The sequence below is a fragment of the Thalia democratica genome, chromosome 5 (assembly GCF_965202585.1).
Source record: "Thalia democratica chromosome 5, ktThaDemo2.hap1.1, whole genome shotgun sequence".
Classification (NCBI taxonomy): domain Eukaryota; kingdom Metazoa; phylum Chordata; class Thaliacea; order Salpida; family Salpidae; genus Thalia; species Thalia democratica.
This window is the reverse complement of record NC_139169.1, coordinates 79,077,178-79,099,143: the sequence shown is the minus strand read 5'-3', so window position 1 is coordinate 79,099,143 and position 21,966 is coordinate 79,077,178. Positions and strand designations below refer to the sequence as shown.

Below are 21,966 nucleotides of genomic sequence, written 5' to 3'. Positions count from 1 at the left end.
TCTGTTTATTTTAAAAGCCCACAAACCTTATTTCATTAAAGTTTAGTTTCTTAAATTGACATACCATAAAAATAAATTATTTTCTCTTAACTTACAGTGATTCAATACATAATATTACATTTAAAAATTTTTTATCAATAAGCTAACAATATATATAAGTAAAAATCAACAAATGTTTGATAAGTATACACCACATGATACAAATGGTGATACTTTTTATTTTTTTCAAAAAAATGTAGTTTATTTCATATTAAATTTAAAATATATGTAGAAACTAAAAAAAAATGATGGAAAATGGAAATAATCAAGAATTTGTGACAATGCAACCTCCTAATCAAGTAAGCTGGAAGTTAATAATAAAAATAATAGCAGTAAACTAGTAAATATAGAAATCTTTGTATTTGGATAGCTTAAAAATCAAACAAAAATATGTTTTTAATAACTTGTTTTATTTATTGTTATTTTAATACTTGATTTCAATTGACAAGCTGACTCTTGTTTAGCTGGTTTTTTTGGCTCTACATTGTCTATTATTTCTTTTTTACTTGGTATTTTTTACTAGTGTTTTTAAGTTATAAGGAATGTAACAAAGTGTTGTTTGTAATTTTCAAATTAAAAAATTCACAATGACAAGTTTTTTTTGGGTGTAATTAGGCTGTAAGATTCAAAAATTTAAGATAATTATGTGCATTGAAGCATGTTAAACTCAACCAGAAATTTAAAATTACTGTCTTTTTGTGAGAAATTTGTCATGAATTGCAAATATAAAAACAAGTTATGTTTTGTAAAATAACAAAAACAGCTAGAATACTTAAATTACATTATATTACGTGTGTGTGCTTTATTTACTATATGGAAAAAAAAAACTATTACCTTTTGACTTTTTATATTAATAAACTTTTAAAGAAACTTTAAGTGATTTAAATGATAAAGCGTTTTGTAAGTGTTTTATAATAATTTTGAAATTAAAAATTGATAGTAAATCATACCATTTAATACTCAATTTTAATGTAATAAAAAGATAATTTATCCAGTTCAAAAAACTTACAACAAAATTAAAGGATTTACTCAGCTGTTAAACAAAATTTAATTGATTTGTGTACATCAAATGTTAAAAACGAAATTGAAAAATCACAACCAATAAAATTTTATTATTTATTTGAATACTTTGATCAGCAGTGTAATAAAGTTAGTGTTTACAACTTGGAACACCTGTTACAGTTGTTAATTTATTTGTTTTAACAAAACTTGTTTACAATGAAATACATCATGTCTAGCTGTTATTTTGTCAATTACAATAAAATGTATTTTTAAAATCTCGTTTCAAAACAATATTTTAATTATGAAACAAAACCTCAATTTCATAAAGTTTTTGAGTAAAATTCATAAAAAGTTTTAAATTTTTTTATTTCAGTTTACTTAATATTTAAAAAACATTATTTGATGCAAAGCCAACTTTACTTTGTTGTGTACCAAAAAAAAGTTAATATTATAGCATAACCTCAACCAAAAATTATGTGTTAGTATTGGTGAAAACGTTTACTTATTAAACTAAAATTAATTAAAAGTTTCTTAATATATTAAGTTTGCACTTAGTAAAAAAAAGTTTAATTTTATAATGCAAACAACTCCTGTATACAAAACCATGAAATTATTATAGGAACACCAGATGAATGGCAACCAAATGAATGGTGAAATGAACAAACATGACGTGGATTATTCTATCTCAGAAAAAGACAAAATGCTTATTAAAAAGTTTGTTTATAACACTTCTGAAATTGATAAGACTTGTTTTACTTTGTAAAAACGCCTTTTTGATTATACATTTTTATATCTTTTACTAGACAAAAATATTATAATTCTTCTTTAGAAAGTTTCAAATACTCATATATGATAATTTGTTTTAAATTTCATAATAAACTAAAATAAGATTTTACAACAACATTTTGTTTATAACTTTTTATAAATAACTATTTTCACACTGTTAGTATGATAAACTATAAGTGATATTTATTTATTTTTAAATCTTATCAAACACTTAAAATAATATGAGGTATTAGCTTTTCAAAAAAGCTTTTTAATTTATTTTCATTATTACCTCAATTAAGTTTCTTTCAGAATAATTTTAACATTTTAAATTGTTCTATAGTCATTCAAAACAAATGAGTTGAAAAACAGTAAATAAAAACATAATTTTTCAATAACTTGTCTGTATTTATAACCAGAATCTTAAAATTAATTCTAATAATTTTTTGAAAGTATTTTATAGTCATACATTTATATCTTTTTTTTTCAGCCACTCACTATGGCCGCTATTGGAGCTACTCTTCAACAAGTGTGAGCAGGCAACTCAGGTAGAAAATGTATAAACATTACTTAAATAAATAATTGTATGTTTTTATAAATATTTTTGCCATTCAGATTAAAAGTTTAAGGTAAACAATAAACAATTTATTGTAAGTTTTATTGCTACTCCGGGCGACTTGTGAAATTATTTTTAACAAATAAATATTGTTTCAGGACAACCTTGTGGACGGCTCTTCCACAGATGAGGAGATCCAGGGATTCTGCAGGAGAAATATTAGAGAGGGTAACATTTACATGGAGAACCCTGAAGTTGACAACCTGGTAAATTATTAAAAAAATTCTTTGTTTTTCTTATTTTTATATCAAGGAAATATTTACATGGAAAACTTAGAAGTTGACAATCTGGCTAATTTGTTTAAATTTTATTTCTTTTTATGATCACAGAAGTATTCACATGGAGAACCAAAAATTTAACAATCTTGTTGCTAATTAAATTTTTATTTGTATCTTGGATTGAAGTAGTATTTGTTTGTCTCTTCCGTATTAAAACCTATACGAAATTATAACAATATTTCATATAAGTTTATTTATATTTATAGTTTTTATTTTTTACGTTTTAATGTAACTTAAAAAACTGTTCTTTTGACGTATTTAAAACTGGAAACTTTGATGTTTTAAATCATTGGGGATTTATTTAAGTGGCTACAAGAAATCTAAGTACTAAAACAAAACATACAAGTGTTTTATAATTACTATGTGGTTGTAAAATCTTATGACACTTATAATTAAAAAATATGTTTATTTACTAAATTTTAGTTAAAAACGTTAAAAAAACAATTTGTTCATATTGTATTATAACTAAACAAGCTAATCAACTCATATTTTTACTCTAAGTTATTCTAATATATTTTGTCAATTATTTTTCTTTATGAACACTTTATACAAATTTTGTTTTTCTAAAACTTAAAGTATAATCTGTTTAAAACATGTCTAAATAAAGAATAATTTTTTTGAGCTTCATACAATTGCTTAAACCACAGGAAACTAGCTAAACGTGTAGAAAAAATATAAATGTCTGTAAATTATATTCAATAAAATACATTTAATAAGAATTTTAAGCTTGGTGAACATGTTTTAGAAAATTTTAACTTGTGAAAAGTTACTTTTGTTATCTCAACTATTTTCAAATAGTATCTATACTTTTTATTTAGTTAAAGCTAGAGAATGTGTAATGAAAGTATTAATATTAAATTAAGTTTATTTAACTTGATAACTGTTTCAGATATTGAGCTTCAAATGTATAACTATAAGAGAGTGTGTTTGGCTAATAGCCTAATAATTAATTTAAGTTAAAGTAATGTACTAAAACTTAAACTTGTGTAAAAATTCTTTTGATTGGAATTTTTGTGAGTAAAATTTAACAAAATATATTCTACTATAAGTATTAAACAACTTCTAAATAAAAAAACAATTTTAGATGATGAAAGCCGTACAAGTTTTAAGAATTCACCTTTTAGAACTAGAAAAAGTTCAAGAACTTTGCAAAGATTTCTGTAACAGGTTGATATTTTTGCATAAAATACTTTCTATTTGTAAGGTAAGTTGATAATTGACTTTTTAAACAACTTAAGCAGTTTTATTTTTATTTTATTAAGTTAATTAAGAACATAAAAATAAATTATAAAATCACAAATAAATGCTGCTAAATATAATTGCAGCATTCTGATTATTTAAGCTATTGTTTTCGTAGAAGCATTTATGCAGCTTATAATACTTCAATATGTCAATATTTCCAAAAACCATGAAATAAAAGTTTTAAAAAGCTAAATAATAACAATCAGAAGAGTTTCTGTTTACAAAGTAAACTGTTATAACTTGAAATTTGAGATATTTGCTTTGAATTTTTGAAAACAAATATCTTTATGACATCATAAATGCCTCAGAATATTGCTGTTAAGACTGGATAGCCAAAAATTATAAATCCCTTTTTGTTTTTAACATAAACAGGTTTTTGAAAATTTTCAACACATTTTTGTTTATATTTTAAATTATAGTTTGATATTTTTTGAAAAAAGTAGTGGAAATTTAAGTAAATGAAATATTTTGTTTTGAACCTTTTAATCTGTTATGATTTTTTTTACATTGAAAATCAGTTAGTAAGTTAAGTATGCTAAAAGTGTTCATATAAACAAATAGATAATAATTATAAAAATATTTTTACTTATAAAGCGTATAAATCAGCTGAAATAACAATGATTTATTAAAAAGTGAGTAAATAATATAAATACGGTTATAATAGCTTAAGTAAACGATTGATAGTCAGAAGAAATATACTAAACTGATATACAAAACTACTAAGTTTATAGTAAAAATCGTTATAGAAAAAAATCAATAGAATTCAAATATATTGATTGTATAACAACTTAAAGTAACTTTATTATCATAAAATGGATAAAACTTCAATTTTTTTTTTGATTTATTTTATCTTTAGCATAAGATGCGTAAATTGTTTTGTATACTAAATATAACAGCTGTAATAATCAATTTTCATTTTTAAATTTATTTAACTAACATAATTTAATACAATTAAAAGTTATAATTTTTTAATTTCAGTTGTAGTACTTAAGTTTTGTATTATATGCGTTAAAACGTTTTTATTAGTAAGTTTACTAGATTTGGTTAAACAGTTTCGTTTTAGATAAAAAGACAGCACTGGCTAACAGATTTATATTTGTTATCTTTCTTTATAATGAAGAAAAACTTGTTCATGTGAAGAAAAGAGAATGATATATAGATGTGTTTATCAACAAATTGTTAAAGAAGCATTGTTTAATTTGCAAATAGTTTGTATCAAAATAGTTTCAGTCTCCATTAAAAATATGAAAGTTTTTATTTTGTTTAAAAGTTTGATTTATATATTTTTTTTATTTATAATCTTTAATGAATGTATTTAGTTTTTTGCATTATCATTGTTTTATTTTTATTTTTTGAATACTATATATGTTACATGAAATGAAGCGTAACTAAATTTGTTATTATTCAAGTAAAGAAATCATAATTTCTTAACATTAGATATTATATGGTATATGAGGAAGACTAAATAGCTAATAACATAGTACTCTTTATAATTTAGATAATTTTTTATTATTAAGAATTGTTGTACATATATAATTAGTTTAAAAGTTTAAGGTTAAATATTTAAGTTGTTGGAACAAGTTCCTAAGAAACAAAAGTTATTTCTTTACTTTAGTGAAACTTTTCTTTTATTTTTGCACCAGTGTTTTTATTTTAAAGCTAAACTTATTGTAGAAAAAATATTAAAAAAAAAATATATATGTTTAATAATTTATGTTTCTAATTCGAAGTATTGATAAATGTACTTTAATTTTAATACAAATAAATTCAAAGTAGCTTTACAAAATCAGTAAAAATTACGGTCTATTTTTGTTACATTACACAAAATACATATCTTGAATTCTAGACAAATAATTTTTTTTAATAAGTTGCAGAATTAAAAGTTGAATAGACTAGTAAACAGTGTGTGAGAAACCATAATTACTTACAAAAATTGAAAATAAATTGGTCAACTATAAATACGTGATGAAAATAAAAAACACAAACTAAAAATGTAAACTATTTATATTTAAACATACTTTTTTTTCAATTTATAGATTTGGTATCAAAACTCATAATGTAAATATTTTTATGAAAGCAAACTTTGAGAAGGTTATAATTTAATGTGGTTGCATTAATAATTAAACAGCTAAAAAGTCATTCCTAATTTACTTCATTATTTATGCTTCTTATCTAAGAGCGGAAAATTATTACACAAAAAATATGAAAATTTCCTAAAACTTTTGATTATTTGTAATATATATAAACTATAAACAAACAAGTAGTTTTCTAATAGAACATAAAAATATAACATTCTAAGCCAAAAAACTATAATTTTTAAACTGTTATCTAGCTACTTTTAAATTACACTTCTCCAATATAATTTTTAATATAAAATAGCTAATTATTGTATTAATTAATCAATTCATAATTTGAGTAAAGAGGTAATTAGATTTATTATAATAGCAGAAATGCTACAATTTAGATCTTTTTTGCTTTTTTTAAAGTTAAGTAGAGTTTTTTAGTACGTTTTAGTAAAAACTCTATATTTATTACGAATTGAAGTTGTTCATGATTTTTTTGAAAATAAATAAGTTTTCTTCAGCAGTTAAATAAAGTTTTTAGGTTAATGTGAAGTTATTTACTAAACTGCGTCAAGAAATAACATTGAAGTAACTACCACCCTATTATAAAAGTTCATTTGGTGTTTCTTACAAAACTATATTTATTCAAACTATAAACTCAACTTACGCAAATAAAGTGATGTTAAAAATAACAAACACAAAAATTTTTATTATTACTCAATTTGATAACATTAGAGTGTAATTTTATAAAAATTGATGTATTTCAAAACAATGCCACCAAGGTTTTCGCTAATGATTGATAAACGTTTAACTGTCAATTACTACGTCATAATTGTCGGTATTGCGTCATAATTGAAGTGATTCTATTTGATCTGAGCGACAATAAACTGTTTATTTAAATTCCGTTGAATTATTAAGATAACTTAATGACTAGTTACTGCTAAAAAATCCTAATTTAGATTTCTAGTAAAATTAAATTTACTTTGAATTATTTGACTTACTTTTTTGTAAGCTATGAGCAAAATTTTAATACTAACTAGCAGTTGATGGTCTAGTAAACTATTATGTTTAATTACTTTTTAAATTTTTTTTTACTGATTTGTAACTTTTTTTTGAACCTTTAAGTCATTAAAGAATCATTCTAGTTCTATATTATTGATTAATATAGTTTTTTCATTAATAAAAAATTAATTGAACAAAAAATATTAATCGGCAATAGTTTAAAAACTTAAATTCCAATTTAAAAGTTGATTAACAAACTAGTTTAATCCTTTTAACTCCATACAAACCACCGATGAATGAAATTGCTCTATAAATTATAATTCTAAAAAAACAAGTATTTTTTATGAAAAATCATCATAAAATACTGAGAAAACAGTTCAAACTTGTTAAGTAATACATTACCTATGCAGAGATGTAAAAAGTTGTTAATTAAACTTTTTAGTATTACCGCTGTGTCCAATCGATTATTATATTTGGTGTCATTTTTACACTTCTGACATTCAAAAAATTTGCTAATCTTGTTACTTGTGATTTAAGTTCTTAATAAACATGATTATGAATGTATAAGTGTGACCAAGTGTAATTTCTAAATTGGATAAAGATTTTATGACCAAAACAATAATAATTTAAAAATTTGAGTAAGCCAAAAGTTTTTTGAGAAAAAAGTAAACTTGCTAAAATGCTTGTTTGAGTAAAACTAAATAAATAGTGGATTAAAAAGTACTTTTTTTAAAACTTGTGATACCTATTTTATTAAATTTCACATTAATAAACAAAAACTTTTTTTGAACACTTTTAAATTACCTATGTAAGATTAAACTAACATAGAATAATTTTGCAAGAACTAATACTAATTTTGATAAACCTAAAAAAAAATTTTTTAAGTGTTCATAAACACGTTCCACTTTACGAATTTACAAAAAAGATTTTTGTCAAATATTTTATTCATTATTTAACTGTTTTAATTTAATGAAAAATTTATCATTTGCATTTTTTATTATACATAAAAAAAACTCAATTATAAATTTTCAATCAACGGCTTTTTTAGGAATGATATATTAAATAACAAAGTTTGTTTTTTCTAAATTTTGAAATAAGTTAAAGTTAGTTTATAAGTAAACAAGATAACTTTTTTGGATCTGTAATGAAAACTTCAGATTTTAAACTAGAATATTTCAGCCAGACAAAGTAGAGTAATAATTTTAAAATTTTTGTATAATATAGTTTAAAGTAATTTAGTAATTAATTTATTCAACATTGGTAGAATTTTTCACTTTTAATAATAATCAAAACACATAAATAATTCATTTTAATCGAATCTTGTTTCGTAGTAGAAATGGTGATAAATTATTACGTTAACTGTTTATTTTTAATAAAAAATAAATTGCTGAGAATTTAAAAGTTTATTAGGTCATCTACGTAAGATTAACCGATACTTAAAAAAATTAATCTTAACTTTTAACTTTAATTTCACTAATACTATGAGATTTAATTTCAAATCTTCAATCAAATACTACTCAAGAAATTAGTCATTTATACGAAATAAACTTATTTTCAAACTAACATAAATGTTTTTAATAACCAGTAATAGTAAAACAAATAGTACAAAACTCTGAACTTATAAAATAATTTGTTTTTGTAAAATAACATAAAAAAAATTAAAGGAATGTACATAAATAAATTTGTTTTTAAACTAAACTTTGAAATAAAAAATCACCTACAATAAAACAAACAGTTTTTAAGAAGTAATCAGTAAACTTAAACTTTTTTTAATAGTACGTTTTAATTTATAAATACAAAAATAAACTAACCGGTTTTGCAACAACAATTAAATGTTTATGTATATATTTTTAAATATGTAAAGCTTGAATAAGATACAAAAACTTTCAGTTTTTTTATTTTGGTTACAAGATCAATCTATATTTTTAATGTTTTTTAAAATATTAATAATGTACATCCATTTGGAAAAAACAACCTAAGTTTTATTTGTCTAAAATGCACAACTTAGTTGATATTAAAACTACAAAAAACTAAAGAAGTTTATTTGTGTCATAGCTTTTAGCTTCAAAAGAATCGACATAATTTTTGAAATAAGGTGAAAGTTTTAGTTGTTATTTGACACAAGAATGAAAAATAAACATTTGACACTAAACATTAAACATCTGTTGAAAATATTTATTATTTCAATAAGTCATTAGGTCAACTTATACTTTTCTCAAAGTTTCAACGAAATTGTTTGCTATTTACACATATTGTTATTTGTAGCGTGATTTAAAAACTTTTTATATTGATATGTGTTACAAAATTGAACTTTTACTAGTAAATATTGTTTTATATTTCTAAACTTAAATTTGCTAATATTTTATGATAGAACTGATAATTAGTTTTATACTTTAATTGTTAAGAAATTTTATATTTAATCAAAAATTTTAAACCAATTGAAAATATCTTACGTCAGAAACTAAATATTAAAAGTGTAATTTTTAAACTTTAGGTATATAACTTGTCTGAAGGGAAAAATGCATTCTGAAAATTTGCTCAGAGGCGAAGTTTCAAACGGATACAACGATTCTAATATAATGGTTTGTTTTTTTATTTAAAACTTTTGCTTTTCATTATTAAAGAATGATAAAATTAAGTTAATGACAACAATTAATCCTAGTAATTTCTAGTCACTTTAATATATTTCAAAGCAGTGTTTTTGACTGACCACAAATAGATAACAACTTAAAATATTTTTTACTCAATCAATTACAGATTTAATTGTTACTAAACTAGGTGTATTAATACTTGTAAAACATACCACAAATTTTCATTTCACGAACTTTTATCAGGAAGTATATAAATACAATAGTTACATCATAAAGAAACTGTAAAAAAGCTCAAAGGTAACATTTTTTATAGAAACTTTTTATATGTTTTTTATTCTATACGCGCTCTTTAATTTTTTTACCTTTAATAAGAATATGTCGAAAATAAAAGTATCAAAGCGTTCAAATCCAATTACACTTAAGTTAGTTTAAATTTAGCTTCTGTGTGTAAGTACACTGCCCGAGGGAAAATCTGTTCAAACAATTTACAACAATTTTGTTTATTGTCTTTTCATACCACACTTTACACAATTTATTTCTCATTTATTTGCTAATATCCTTTTAATGGACGGTTGTACATTTAAAGAATTCCCTAGAAAAATAGTTTATGGTCGAAAACAAGTTAATTAACAGTTTTAATGTTCTGGAACAAATCTAGAAATTAAACGATAATTACTTTTTCAGGATGCATCAAATTGTTCTTGTTTTAAATTGAAAATAACTGAACAATATTTTACTACCTACTATAATTTTCAATTTTGTTTTTCAACTAATACCTTTTAGGTGTATAATTTAATATAAAAATGAAAAATTAACAGTGTTAAAGCAAACAAAAAGATCTGCAAACTTTTTTTAAAATCGTCGATAATTAACAATTTGCAAATAAACTAAGCAACATTTTAGTTTCAGAAAAATGACAGATTTAACAAATACAAATTGAATATTACAAATATTTTTATTTTAAATCTGCTGACAGCTAGACAATTTAAATTTAACATCGATTTTAAAATATCAATTATTTGTTTTCGTTCTAGCACTACGAAATCACTACGACATTTTTTAATATTTGGTTAAGCTTAAAATCAAGTGAGTTTGAAGGTTTTACAAGTTTCAAGGTTTTAGTTAGTTAATGTGGCTATAAATAGCGATAATTGAACATCAGTACATCAAAAATTTTAGTATGTCTAGGTTTAAACATGCTTAATATTTTTTAAATATGTATAAAATTTATTAAAAAAATATGCTTTGTATTATGAAGTTTATGGTTAAATGAAAATTTGAATTCGGACATTATAAATTCAAAAATTTATGAGACCATATATTAAAAAATAAGTCAAAGTAAACTGAAAATAAATATTACAAGAGATATTTAAAAATTACGAAAAATTACTATACTTTTAAACTAATTTTAGCCATATCTCGAAAAATATTCAAGAGCTTTCAAACAGAAGAAAATAGTCTGTAGGTATTAATTAGACCTAAATATGTATTTTTATCTTTTTAAAGTATTTTTTACCTTAAATTTGTGGCCCTTTAATTTTCTTAAGAATTTGAATTGTCGGACTTAAAATTTATACTTTTTACTGCTCAATAATAAGATTTACTTTTAATCCTATTTTAAATCTAGGTTTAATAGTAACCTTAAAGCATTCAACTCATACTAAATTTAAGTATCAGTCTCAGTTTTATATTATTTGGTTTAAAAAAGTTAAAATATACTTTGCAGTAGTTTATATACTAAACTAAAAGTTACATTTATTTTGAGAAAGAATATTTTAAAGTACAATAGTACGGTGTATTATTGTTCAATTAAACAAAACATTTGTTTAATGCATAAATTTGAAATACTTAGTGAGTCCATTAAGTTTAAATTGAAACTAATCAAAATTATAAGTTTAGAATACACCAAAGTATCAAAGCTATGTTTACTTAATCTTACCACAGACTTTAGAGCAGACTTAAAGTATAAACTATAACTGACCTTTAAATCGGGATTTTTGAAACTAAAGATAATGTTTTTTTAATGTTTTTTAGAAGTATGATTAATTTTTTGGTCAATTTCACAATCATTTTAATTCAAGCTTTGCAAAAATAGATATATTTGTTTTAATATCCATTTTGAAGGTTTGTATTGCTTGTCATAATAATAAAAAATTCCAATTACTTATTGTATCTTCTTACTTACAGAACTACTTATTATTAAACAATATTTAATAAATTACTTGCTAATATGTTATTATTTAAAAAACGTTAGCATTAAAGATTATTTTCAATATTTTCAAATTTTTTCAGTCTAACCAACAGCACGTCTCCATGGCCAACCAACCAAATTCTAACGTCACCGTCAATTCGAACGGTGAAATTATTTCCATGCAGGGTTTGAATTATTACATATTGAAGTTAAAATGTATTGATATACTAAATGTTTGTTTAATTAAATGATTGAAAAACAATAAACCTGAAAAGTTTTTGCATTGATATTTAAAAATTCAACTTAAATTAAAATTTTATTCGTTCAATCCAGTTGTTTAAATTTAATTTAATTTAATTTGATCTTGTTATTTTAACAATGTGTTTTAAGTTTAAATAAACACGCAAAACTATTTAGGCTCTTCTTTTACTAATGGTTCCTCTGAGTACCAGCAATACCAGGATGGTTCTTGTGTAAATGGTTCGACACCATTAAACCAGGTAGCAGCTCCAGCAAACAACCATCAAAACAACCATCAGGTACAATAAATTTATATTAATACTTACTTGTGTTTACAACTTTACGTTTATTTACTTAGATTATATTGAGCTTTTGGAAATTTATTACCATAACAAAAAAAATAGTTGATTGTCAGATTAATAGTCAAAAAATTGTAACTTAGGATAAACATTTATCATCAATAATAATAGTTACCAATTTATTTCTGGGTTTAAGTATGAAACAATAGTTTTACAGTCATAAAATTAAACAGGAAACACTTCATAAAGTTTAAAAAAAGTTGTATACAAGTCTATAATATAATATACTTATGTTAAAAATATATTTCGAGATGTTTTATGCAAACTTAGTTTTTGTTTTTTAAATTTTGAAAATGACAAAACGAACATTTATGCAAAAAAAATCAAATAGTTTCACTTAAAACCCAAAATTATCAAAATATAATAGTTTCTCAGAAGTTTTATTTCTAGATGGAATAAAACTAAAACAAACTAACTAGACTAACAAAAAAACTGTCTGTCAATTTTTTATCAAACCTAGTAAATCATATTTCAAAACAAGTAGTTTGAATATGAAAGTGTTTTTCATATAACAATGATGATTTAAGTAGTTTTGAAAACAAATTCAATAAATAATTAGTCACGTTAATGATCCACGAGTTGAAATTTCTGTTGAAAAAATTATTAAATTGTTTTGTTTACTAAAAATTATTTTACCAAATTAAACTGACATTTTAAGACTTATTTTTGTTAATGGTAAGTTTGTAAACTTGAAAGAAGTTTTATTTACATAATATTTGTTTGATGTACTTGTTATTATTATGCTATTACGTTTAACTTTAGAATGTTAGAATTATAAATATTGTAATGCCTATAGTTACATTACAACTTTATATAAACCTTGAGCAAAATAATCTATAATTAATTTTCAATTAACAAGAAATTATACTAAAAAACTGTTTATTTGAAATTTGAGCACAAGATATAAAGTAAAATTTTGAAATAGCTGTAAATGAGCTAATAAGTTATTAACAAACAGTTTAAAGTATTCTTATCTTCTCATATGTTTACTATTTTTTTACAAAAATAATAATTCAAAAGTTATTTTAGATATGTTTATTTTTAATTTTTACCTGAATAATACCTAAATGATAATGTGTACACATATATCTAAAAGTAAAAAAAAATTACTGATGACTGTAAGTAAATCAAAGAAACCCGTTTTTCGCATATACTCGGAACTAGTTTGAGTCTGAATACTTAAGTTTAAACTAGAAAACTACAACTTAAAATTTATAAAAATTATGCAACATAGTTTAATACTTTTTGTTTAGATTTCACATAAAGTATATATAATCTTTATATTTAAAACCTCTATGAACTTGTAAAAATTTATAAACTATAAACACAAAGATTTAAGATTGTAAACCTTCAAGACATATATAAACTCAGCCAGTCAGTCATTTACGGATTAAAAATGTAACAAAATAAAATAAACTGCTTAAAACGTAAACAACAAAGTAAAAACTTTTGTTTGTTTATTTAAAGCACCCTTAAGCGTAAACTGAATTTGTGAGAAAATAAAAAGATTATAATAAATTACTCGAACTTAGAAGCAATTTAAGTGTTTGTTTACAAGTATTGTACGAAATTTATTTATTTATGTACAAGTATTAAAATGAGACGTGACTTTAACAACTTGTAAAATTCGTTTCAACACCAAATAATCTCTTAAATGGTTAAGGTTTACCGAATTTTTTTTCATAGAAGGTAATTATTTGATCACGTTCGAACAATTAAATTCGTATTTTCTATTGAATTTAAATTTTATTTTATGAGAAGCGAAATACTAGTTGCATTACAACTTAATTATATAAAAATACAATGTTAAGGTATGTTTTATTCTACAAAAAAATCTCTTGATTAAAAAATGTTTATAATGCTTTATTAACGACTTTAATTTATATGTAATTCGTTTTTTAAATTAATTTAAAACCATAAACTACTACTTATAACCGTTGGCAATAAATGAGATTCACGTTGTTTTTATTATATTTGTTGTAGCTTAAGTAAGTTTGAAAGCATAGTAATAGTTAAGTTTTTTTTACAAAACTAAAATTGAATAAAACAGCTTGTAAAACATGTTATAGTCAAATTTAAAATTTACTACACTACTTTGAAAACTTGATCGAAAACGTTATAAGAAAACTATTTTTATTAAGATATTCAGTCAACTATACCCTTAAAGTTAGTTAGTTTTTAGAGAGTTATGTTTATTCATTATAAAATTAACAATCTTGTATTTCAAGCAAAAATAATTTCTGTCAAAAAAAAAAACTTTTCTGGTGTATATTATTCAAATCAAGCCACAAGTAAAAAGGTAGCAATTAAAGAATTTCCAAAATATTTTTTTATTAGAAGTTAAGTCTGTTTAGAATTAATTTTTCACTATAAGACAAAAATATATATGTGTAATTTAGAGCTGTATGCATGTAAAACTTGATTTCTGAACTTTAAATTTCCCTTAAAGTTTTATTTTGTAAAATATTAAATAAATTTACAGTACAACCACCATATGAGCGTTAGAACCAATCAGATTCAAGGATTCGAGGAAAACGGACCAATCAGGAAACAGAAGAGAGGGGTATTACCCAAACAAGCAACTGAAATACTAAGAAGCTGGCTCTTTTCACACATCGTTGTTAGTTGGACAAAATATATAGAATATATTTAATATTATGTTTTTGTTTTTTTTTTGTGTTTTTGTTACAAAAAAGCGTATTATTTAAGAGTTTTCTAATTAAGTTTTTTTAAAATTGACTTGTACAAGTATCTGTTTTTTTATTGTAGCTTATTTCTAGTAAGTTGGTTCCAAAGTATTTAAAACTTGAAAGTACAATTTTTTTCTCATAATAAACACATGTATATTTATAAGTATGTAACTGTTAATAGTATAGTTAAATTGTAACTTCTTAAAATAATAGTAACTCATTATGCAATTGAAGTACTTAAACAACTAATTATTTGCATAAATCTTTATTTTTAGTATTTTACGCAACTTATATGAAAATTTTACTTTATTTTTATTTAGTTTAATTAAAATAGCATGCATACCCAACTGAGGATGAAAAAAGACAACTCGCATCTCAAACAAATCTCACACTGCTACAAGTCAATAACTGGTTAGTTTATTTTAATTTTATAAAAATAGTATTTTTTTAGTTATTTAAGTCGCATATCAAACAAATCTCACTTTGTTACTATTCAAAACTAATTGGTTTATTTAATTTATATAAAAATAATTTATTCTACCAGTTTATTTAAAACTCGAACCTAAAACAAGTGTAACATTGTTACAATTCAATATATAGTTAGTTTACTTAACTCATATAAATTTATATTTTTTTAAACTTTATATATCTTTATGGAGTTAAACTAAAGATAACCACCCGACAAAACTTCTTGCCTGGGACGTTTTGTTTAGCTTTAAAAAAAATTGTGCAAATAAAATATAGATTTTTAGTAAAAAAAATTCCAAAGTTTGCACATAATTTGAACTTTAGTGCACAGTAATGTTAATTGAATGACTAATTTATTAGAACTTACATTTAAATATTTTTTCAATTTTTATAGTTTTGCAAAGTATTTTTTCTGTTAAATTTGACCCATCGACTAGTAGAACTGCCTACACTGTATAATAATTGTTTTTGATTTGTAGTTAGTATATACTTCAGTTATTTACTATTTATTTATTTACTAAGTGTAAAAAGGCTATTTCTATTTACTCTTCAATGATAATTTTATTTACTGGTGATTTTAGTGTAACAATTGTAAAAAGTTGAGTTTTATTTAACTATAAAATAATAACATAAATCAAATAAAAACTTGATGTAATTGTCAAATTTAAACAAGAAACAGAAACGTAACAAATTTTGATGAAAAATATTTAAACTTTTACGATAAATACTAATGTTTGTGTTTTCATTAAAATACATAATAAAAAGGTTTAAGCTTGCTTTTAAGCACTAAATATTTTTCGGCAACTTAAAAAATCAAAACTAGTAGAAGTATTACAGTCTTCAACAAAATTAATCAAAACCTTTTAACTTTATACAGAAACTACTTAAACCGTCAATTGAAAGTTAAATATTGCATTAACAAATAATATCAATTATCATCAAATATTTATCAATTTGCTGATAAATGCGATGACAAACCAAATGTCTTTTAACACTTTTTCATTGCCATTTGATTGTTTTGAATTTGTCTGAGCCACTAGATTCTAGGCGCCATTTAAATTCATCAAGTTTTTATTTTCAAAACACATAAAAATACAATTTCATTACAAATACTTTTAGTACTTAAATAAATTTAATATTTTAGTTTATCAACAGTTAAGAATAATTATTTGTTCTACTTTAGTTTTTGCAATTTAGGTTAAAAATACTTATACTTTATTTCATGGCATTAGTTTATGTTTATAAACTATTAATTATAAAAGTAAGGCTATGTTATAAACTGATAACTTACATTGAAGGTTATTAATTCATTAGTTAGGTTGTTTGTTAATTTTTATATTTAGACTTTTATAAATAAAAATATTTCTAAAACTAGATTTTAATTGAAACCAAAAACATAGCCTTGTAACTAATGAAACAAGTTCCTGTCTTAGACAAGCTTAGAATTAAGTTTGTTTATGTCGTTAAAATTATTTATGATTAAAATAAAATTGTCAACATTATAATTAATCAACTGACATCAAATTCTGATAAAAATGTTAATTAACTTACTAAAAGAACGAAATATTTCCTTTTTATTCATGATAAAGTTTTTACGTACAGTTTCTAAAACTTTATTTGTTTTACAATTAGTAAAATTACAAGTGTAATCGTTATAACTGTCATTTAAAATTAATTACTTGATCAAAAAAGTTTACACTATTTTTATACAAATCAATACAGTAAAACATATTAAAAATTTTGTAGAAGTTTGTTACATTTATACTCTTATTATGTACAAAATAAAACACTTTTTTTTTTTTTTAAACGTAGTTTTTTGCTATCATATTTTTTTCCATAGAATACTTGTGACTTGTGATTTTGATAAGTACAAACTATTTACAAATTATACTGTTTTCAGTACAACAGAAAAACCACTTCAAACTTGTTTTTTTTTTTAGTATGTGCCATCATTTTTTGTATAGTCTCACTAAAATTCTACAAGCATATACACAAACCAATAATTTAATAAATAGATAATTTTTTTACAGGTTTATAAACGCCCGAAGGAGGATCCTGCAGCCGATGTTGGACGCCTCGCACTCCAACGACCAATCAAAAGACTCCAAATCTTCCAACAAACTGACCAGCAAGAAGGCGGCCAGGAACAGGAGCAACAACCTCGACAAGTTTTGGAACCAGCAGGTTCATAAAACTATATTAAAAAAAAACATTATTTTACCGCTTGCATGCTGATATATTTGTACATTTTTCTATTAAAATATCTACAGGTAAAACAAGTATATATTTTTAAAAACTATAGAACAAAAAATTTATTATCAGACTGTAAAAAAAGATTGTATTGACGTTTAAATAATGACTAAACTTAAAACTACTAAATTTGGCTACAACCTCGACAAATTCTGGAATTAACAATGAATAAAACTATTTTTTTTTTTTTTAATTCTAAAGCTTGAATTGTCATTATCATTTTTTACTCCAAAATTTCATTTAAAGTGCTGTTAAAACTGTACTAGTGCTGTTAAAAAAAAGTTTTTTTATACTTGAAACTGTTACTGCCACGAACAGTACTTAAGTAATTAAGTAAGAATAGATTCCATCACATTAAAATTAAATAAAAATTGATCATTGTTTAACAAATGAATTTTTAATTAATTTTTCTGTTTAACAAAAATAGTTTTATTTGTTTTACAATTCTCAAATGGATGGTTTTTACCTATGGTCCTCAAAAGATCTTTTCTAGTAAATTGACCCATAACTGATCAAAAGCTACGAACTTATGTATGAAAATAAAAATTACTTAGGCAAACCTGTTTATTAATTTTAATCCTATTTTTTTATCTGTCTTACTTTTTTTATCAGTTTCCCTGATTGTAAATTGTTTACAGTTTCAATTATTTTTTTTCCAATGCGTTAAATTTATTTTTGTAAGATTTTCTAAAAATCTGGGATAAACGTAACACACAAAAAACTTAACTTTATCATGTATTTTATATTAAACAGGTGCAGCAGCAGGCTAAAAATGGTTCGGAAAACACCATTTCTACCTCTTCAAACGGGGAAAACTCCTCCAATGCCAGCTCTAATGGTTCCATCGGTGAAAACGAAAATGGTTTGTGACAAAAGCTTTTTTATTTTGAATTTCAGTATTTTTGGTACTTTTTCAGGTAGAATAAATAGTTTGTAACATGGACTTGTTCTCTTTTTTATAAATTTTTATCTTAGTACATTTTAAGCATTTTTTCAAGTTCAATGTAAAAAAAGTGGATTGTAAAAAAACCTTACTTTTTCAGTGGCATTTTTCGTATTCTTATTTCAATAACAAAAATTTTAAAAGATTCTACACCAAGGATGTATAGGGTTAATTTGATAATTGATAATGATCAATTAATATTTGAAACCTCTGGTTACTGATTAATATTTAGATTTTAAATTTGTCATAAGCTTAATTTGCATTCTAGTTATATTTATTTCTCGTTTTGTGTATTCAGTCCAATTAAGACTGTCATGCGGTCAACATTTTTGGTACTTTTATCAAAATATAAGGTAAGAGAATGTGTCCAATAATGTGGTATAGACTTTGCGTGATTTATGGTAATATTTAAACTGGTAATTTATAGTTTTAAAGTATTTTATTGCACTAATGCTGATTTAATGCTGATTATATTCAGTTCTACTGAGACATGCAATATTTCAAATTTCGTGTTTTTTTGTCTAAATATAAGATAAAAGAATGTGTGTATACCATGTTCACAAATCAGGTCTAGGTTCATGTCATAATAATTAATATTAGTTCAAACTTTTGCTCGTTGACTAACATTCAGATTTTCAATTTTTTTATTAACATGCTGAATTTGAATTTTTGTTTCTCGTTTTGTATTTTCAATTTAACTAAAGTTGACGTGTGGTCTACATTTTTGGTGTTTTTATTTAAGATAAAGGTAAAATAATGCGTCCAATAATGTGCTTAGTATGTATGTTACGAATAATAATGTTTAGAATGATTTCTGGTTGATTCGACACTTTTTGTTTGGTGCTAAGTATCAAGCTAAATTAAGACACAGTTAAGACAAGTGCAGTTACGAACTTAAAAATGGGGCCAAATACTACTTGTTATGATTGATATACATGCGAAAATTGACTAATTATGAAGAGAATTGTTAAACTATTGTAAACTTATTAGTTAATTCAATGCAAACCGCTAAACTTGCTTTATACTTGTGTTGTACATTTCATAAACAGATCAATTCAATTTAGCTAAAAACATTGCTCAATTTGTCTGTAATTATAATTATAAACAACTACTTAAATCAGCTGGCGGCATTTTCAAAGAACGCTTCGTGCTTTCGAATACAATAAACTATTTACTTGACAAATGCAAACTCAATGATGCGTAAAAATAGCTAATAAGTTTTTCAATTGCTGGTCAAACCAGGTATTTAAGTTTATACGTCATAATAACAACCTTAAATAATTTTTAATTTCAACTTTTTCAGTCCTGGGCAAGACGTTAAAAGGTATCCGTGGTGTGCGACTCGATAACCGAAAGGTTCTTCGTGCACCAGGTCCTAAGACTAAAAATTTTGAGCGTCTTTTTTTTTGTCGTTCAATAGACTATACTATTTAAGTATTCTATTTCAATTTTGCCTCAAACAGGGGCGATTTTTGATCATTTTTCTTTTATAAAACATAACAACTTGATGTATATTTTATTTATCGTAAGTTCGCAAAGGTACAGCAAATACACATAAAAAGGTGATATTATAATTTAGTTTTCCGTCGGCAATTTAATGAAATTGTCGCATCAAAAAACAATTTGAAAGTTTACTTTTGTAAATATATTTCACAAATTCAGAAATAAAACCTTTGTACATGTTTTATTCGTATTTAATTGACAAGTAGCTCTATTATTTTGTATTAAAAACAATCTACGGTAAAATATTCAGTTTTAATGAACTAAAAGCTCGAAAAAAACATGGTATTTATCTTTTTTACAGTTTAAAAAGTTTGTTAGTTTAAACCACCACATTATTTAAGTTAGAATCGAAATTAGTTTTTTTTTTTTTTATTAAGAATAGATAAGTTTTTAACGCTTAAAAAAGATAAAGATATAGATATATTTTAGATCATTATTAAAATAGTCTATTGGATTTCAACTTGAATTGAATTTGCCTAAATTTTTCAAGGTCTAGTTTAAATTAAAGTTAAGTTTATTGTAAACTCATGACATTTAAAGTTAGGATAGCTGTGATTTCAATTTAAATTTCGAAAACACTTTTTTAAATAGTTTATTAGGCTATTATTACTTCACCAACTGAAAATTATTTACCAGTGTTAAAGCATCCTATATCTGAATACAAAAAATATTAATAAGTAATGTGAAAAAATTTTACTTACTTTTCAGCAAACCAATCTAATGTTACGTCACAAAACAACGACGTGACCAAAAACGATTCAGCGGAAAGATGAAAAGTATCAGAATGGGGGATTTTTTTTTTGAAGAATGCTGGAAGACTGAGGAATGCAGAAAAAAAGTTTATATAAATATTGCATTTAATAAAAGTTTGATGGTTTTCATACAATGGCTACATTTTTAAAAAATTTTTGTTTTCAAGATTTGCACACACTGTTTTGATGTGAAAGTTAAATTCAGGTTTTTGTTAGTTTTGTTCGGTGCACAACTTTTGGTACCACTGTTTTAGAAAAAGTAAAATAATTAATTTTTTGAGTTTTTTTTTATAACTCACTTTTTATTGAACTACTTACATTTTTTTATTTAGTCGAATACTTTTTGAATTCAAGTTGAACTTACAAAATTGTATGCAAATAACTTTATTCCTTTGAGATATCAGTATTTAGTCATTTAAGTAAGTTAATTTATTAAGCAAATCCATTTTTAAACTACAAACTATGAATAAATAGTAACTAATATTTTTTGAGTCATTTTTTACTTTGAAAACAGAAAAGTTCAAAATATTATTATAGTTTAATAAAGTCATTTATACTTTTATTTATGTGCAGTCATTGCAAAATTTCACAAGTTAAAAAAAAAGATCATTTTTATATGAAGCAAAAATTTTTGTGTCAAAATTGTTTTTTATATTTTTTGTTTGAATAAATTTATAACTTTTTATGTTTGTTTGCTGTTACTTAGTATTTCAAAACTTGTTTATATATTTAAAATTATATTAAAAGGTCAAGTAAAAAATTTATAGAGTTCTCTATTAACTAGTAAAAATATTTCTTACAGTTACAGTAGTTTAAAAAACATAACAAAACTCAATAGTATTAAAAACAAGAAAAAAGATTCTTAAATGTTAAGCTTGATTAAATGAAGCTTTAATTTGTTTGAACACTTACAGTCTTTTTAAGAATACTTACATAAGATATATGTCACTAAAGTTTTTATTATATAACGTT

At 23.0% G+C, this 21,966-nt stretch overlaps 1 protein-coding gene across 1 annotated transcript; it reads left to right on the top strand.

Annotated features, from left to right (window-relative positions):
• Positions 1 to 269: 269 nt before the first annotated feature.
• Positions 270 to 21,554, top strand: LOC145835945 (homeobox protein PKNOX2-like). Its single transcript, XM_082943716.1, has 13 exons — positions 270 to 338; positions 1,661 to 1,755; positions 2,297 to 2,354; positions 2,521 to 2,628; positions 3,785 to 3,867; positions 9,502 to 9,589; positions 11,891 to 11,975; positions 12,207 to 12,328; positions 14,871 to 15,008; positions 15,413 to 15,489; positions 17,577 to 17,730; positions 18,550 to 18,658; positions 20,951 to 21,554. The coding sequence occupies exons 1-13, from the start codon at positions 285 to 287 to the stop codon at positions 21,013 to 21,015; spliced, it is 1,236 nt and encodes a 411-aa protein (XP_082799842.1). The 5' UTR covers positions 270 to 284; the 3' UTR covers positions 21,016 to 21,554.
• The last annotated feature ends 412 nt before the right edge of the window (positions 21,555 to 21,966 follow it).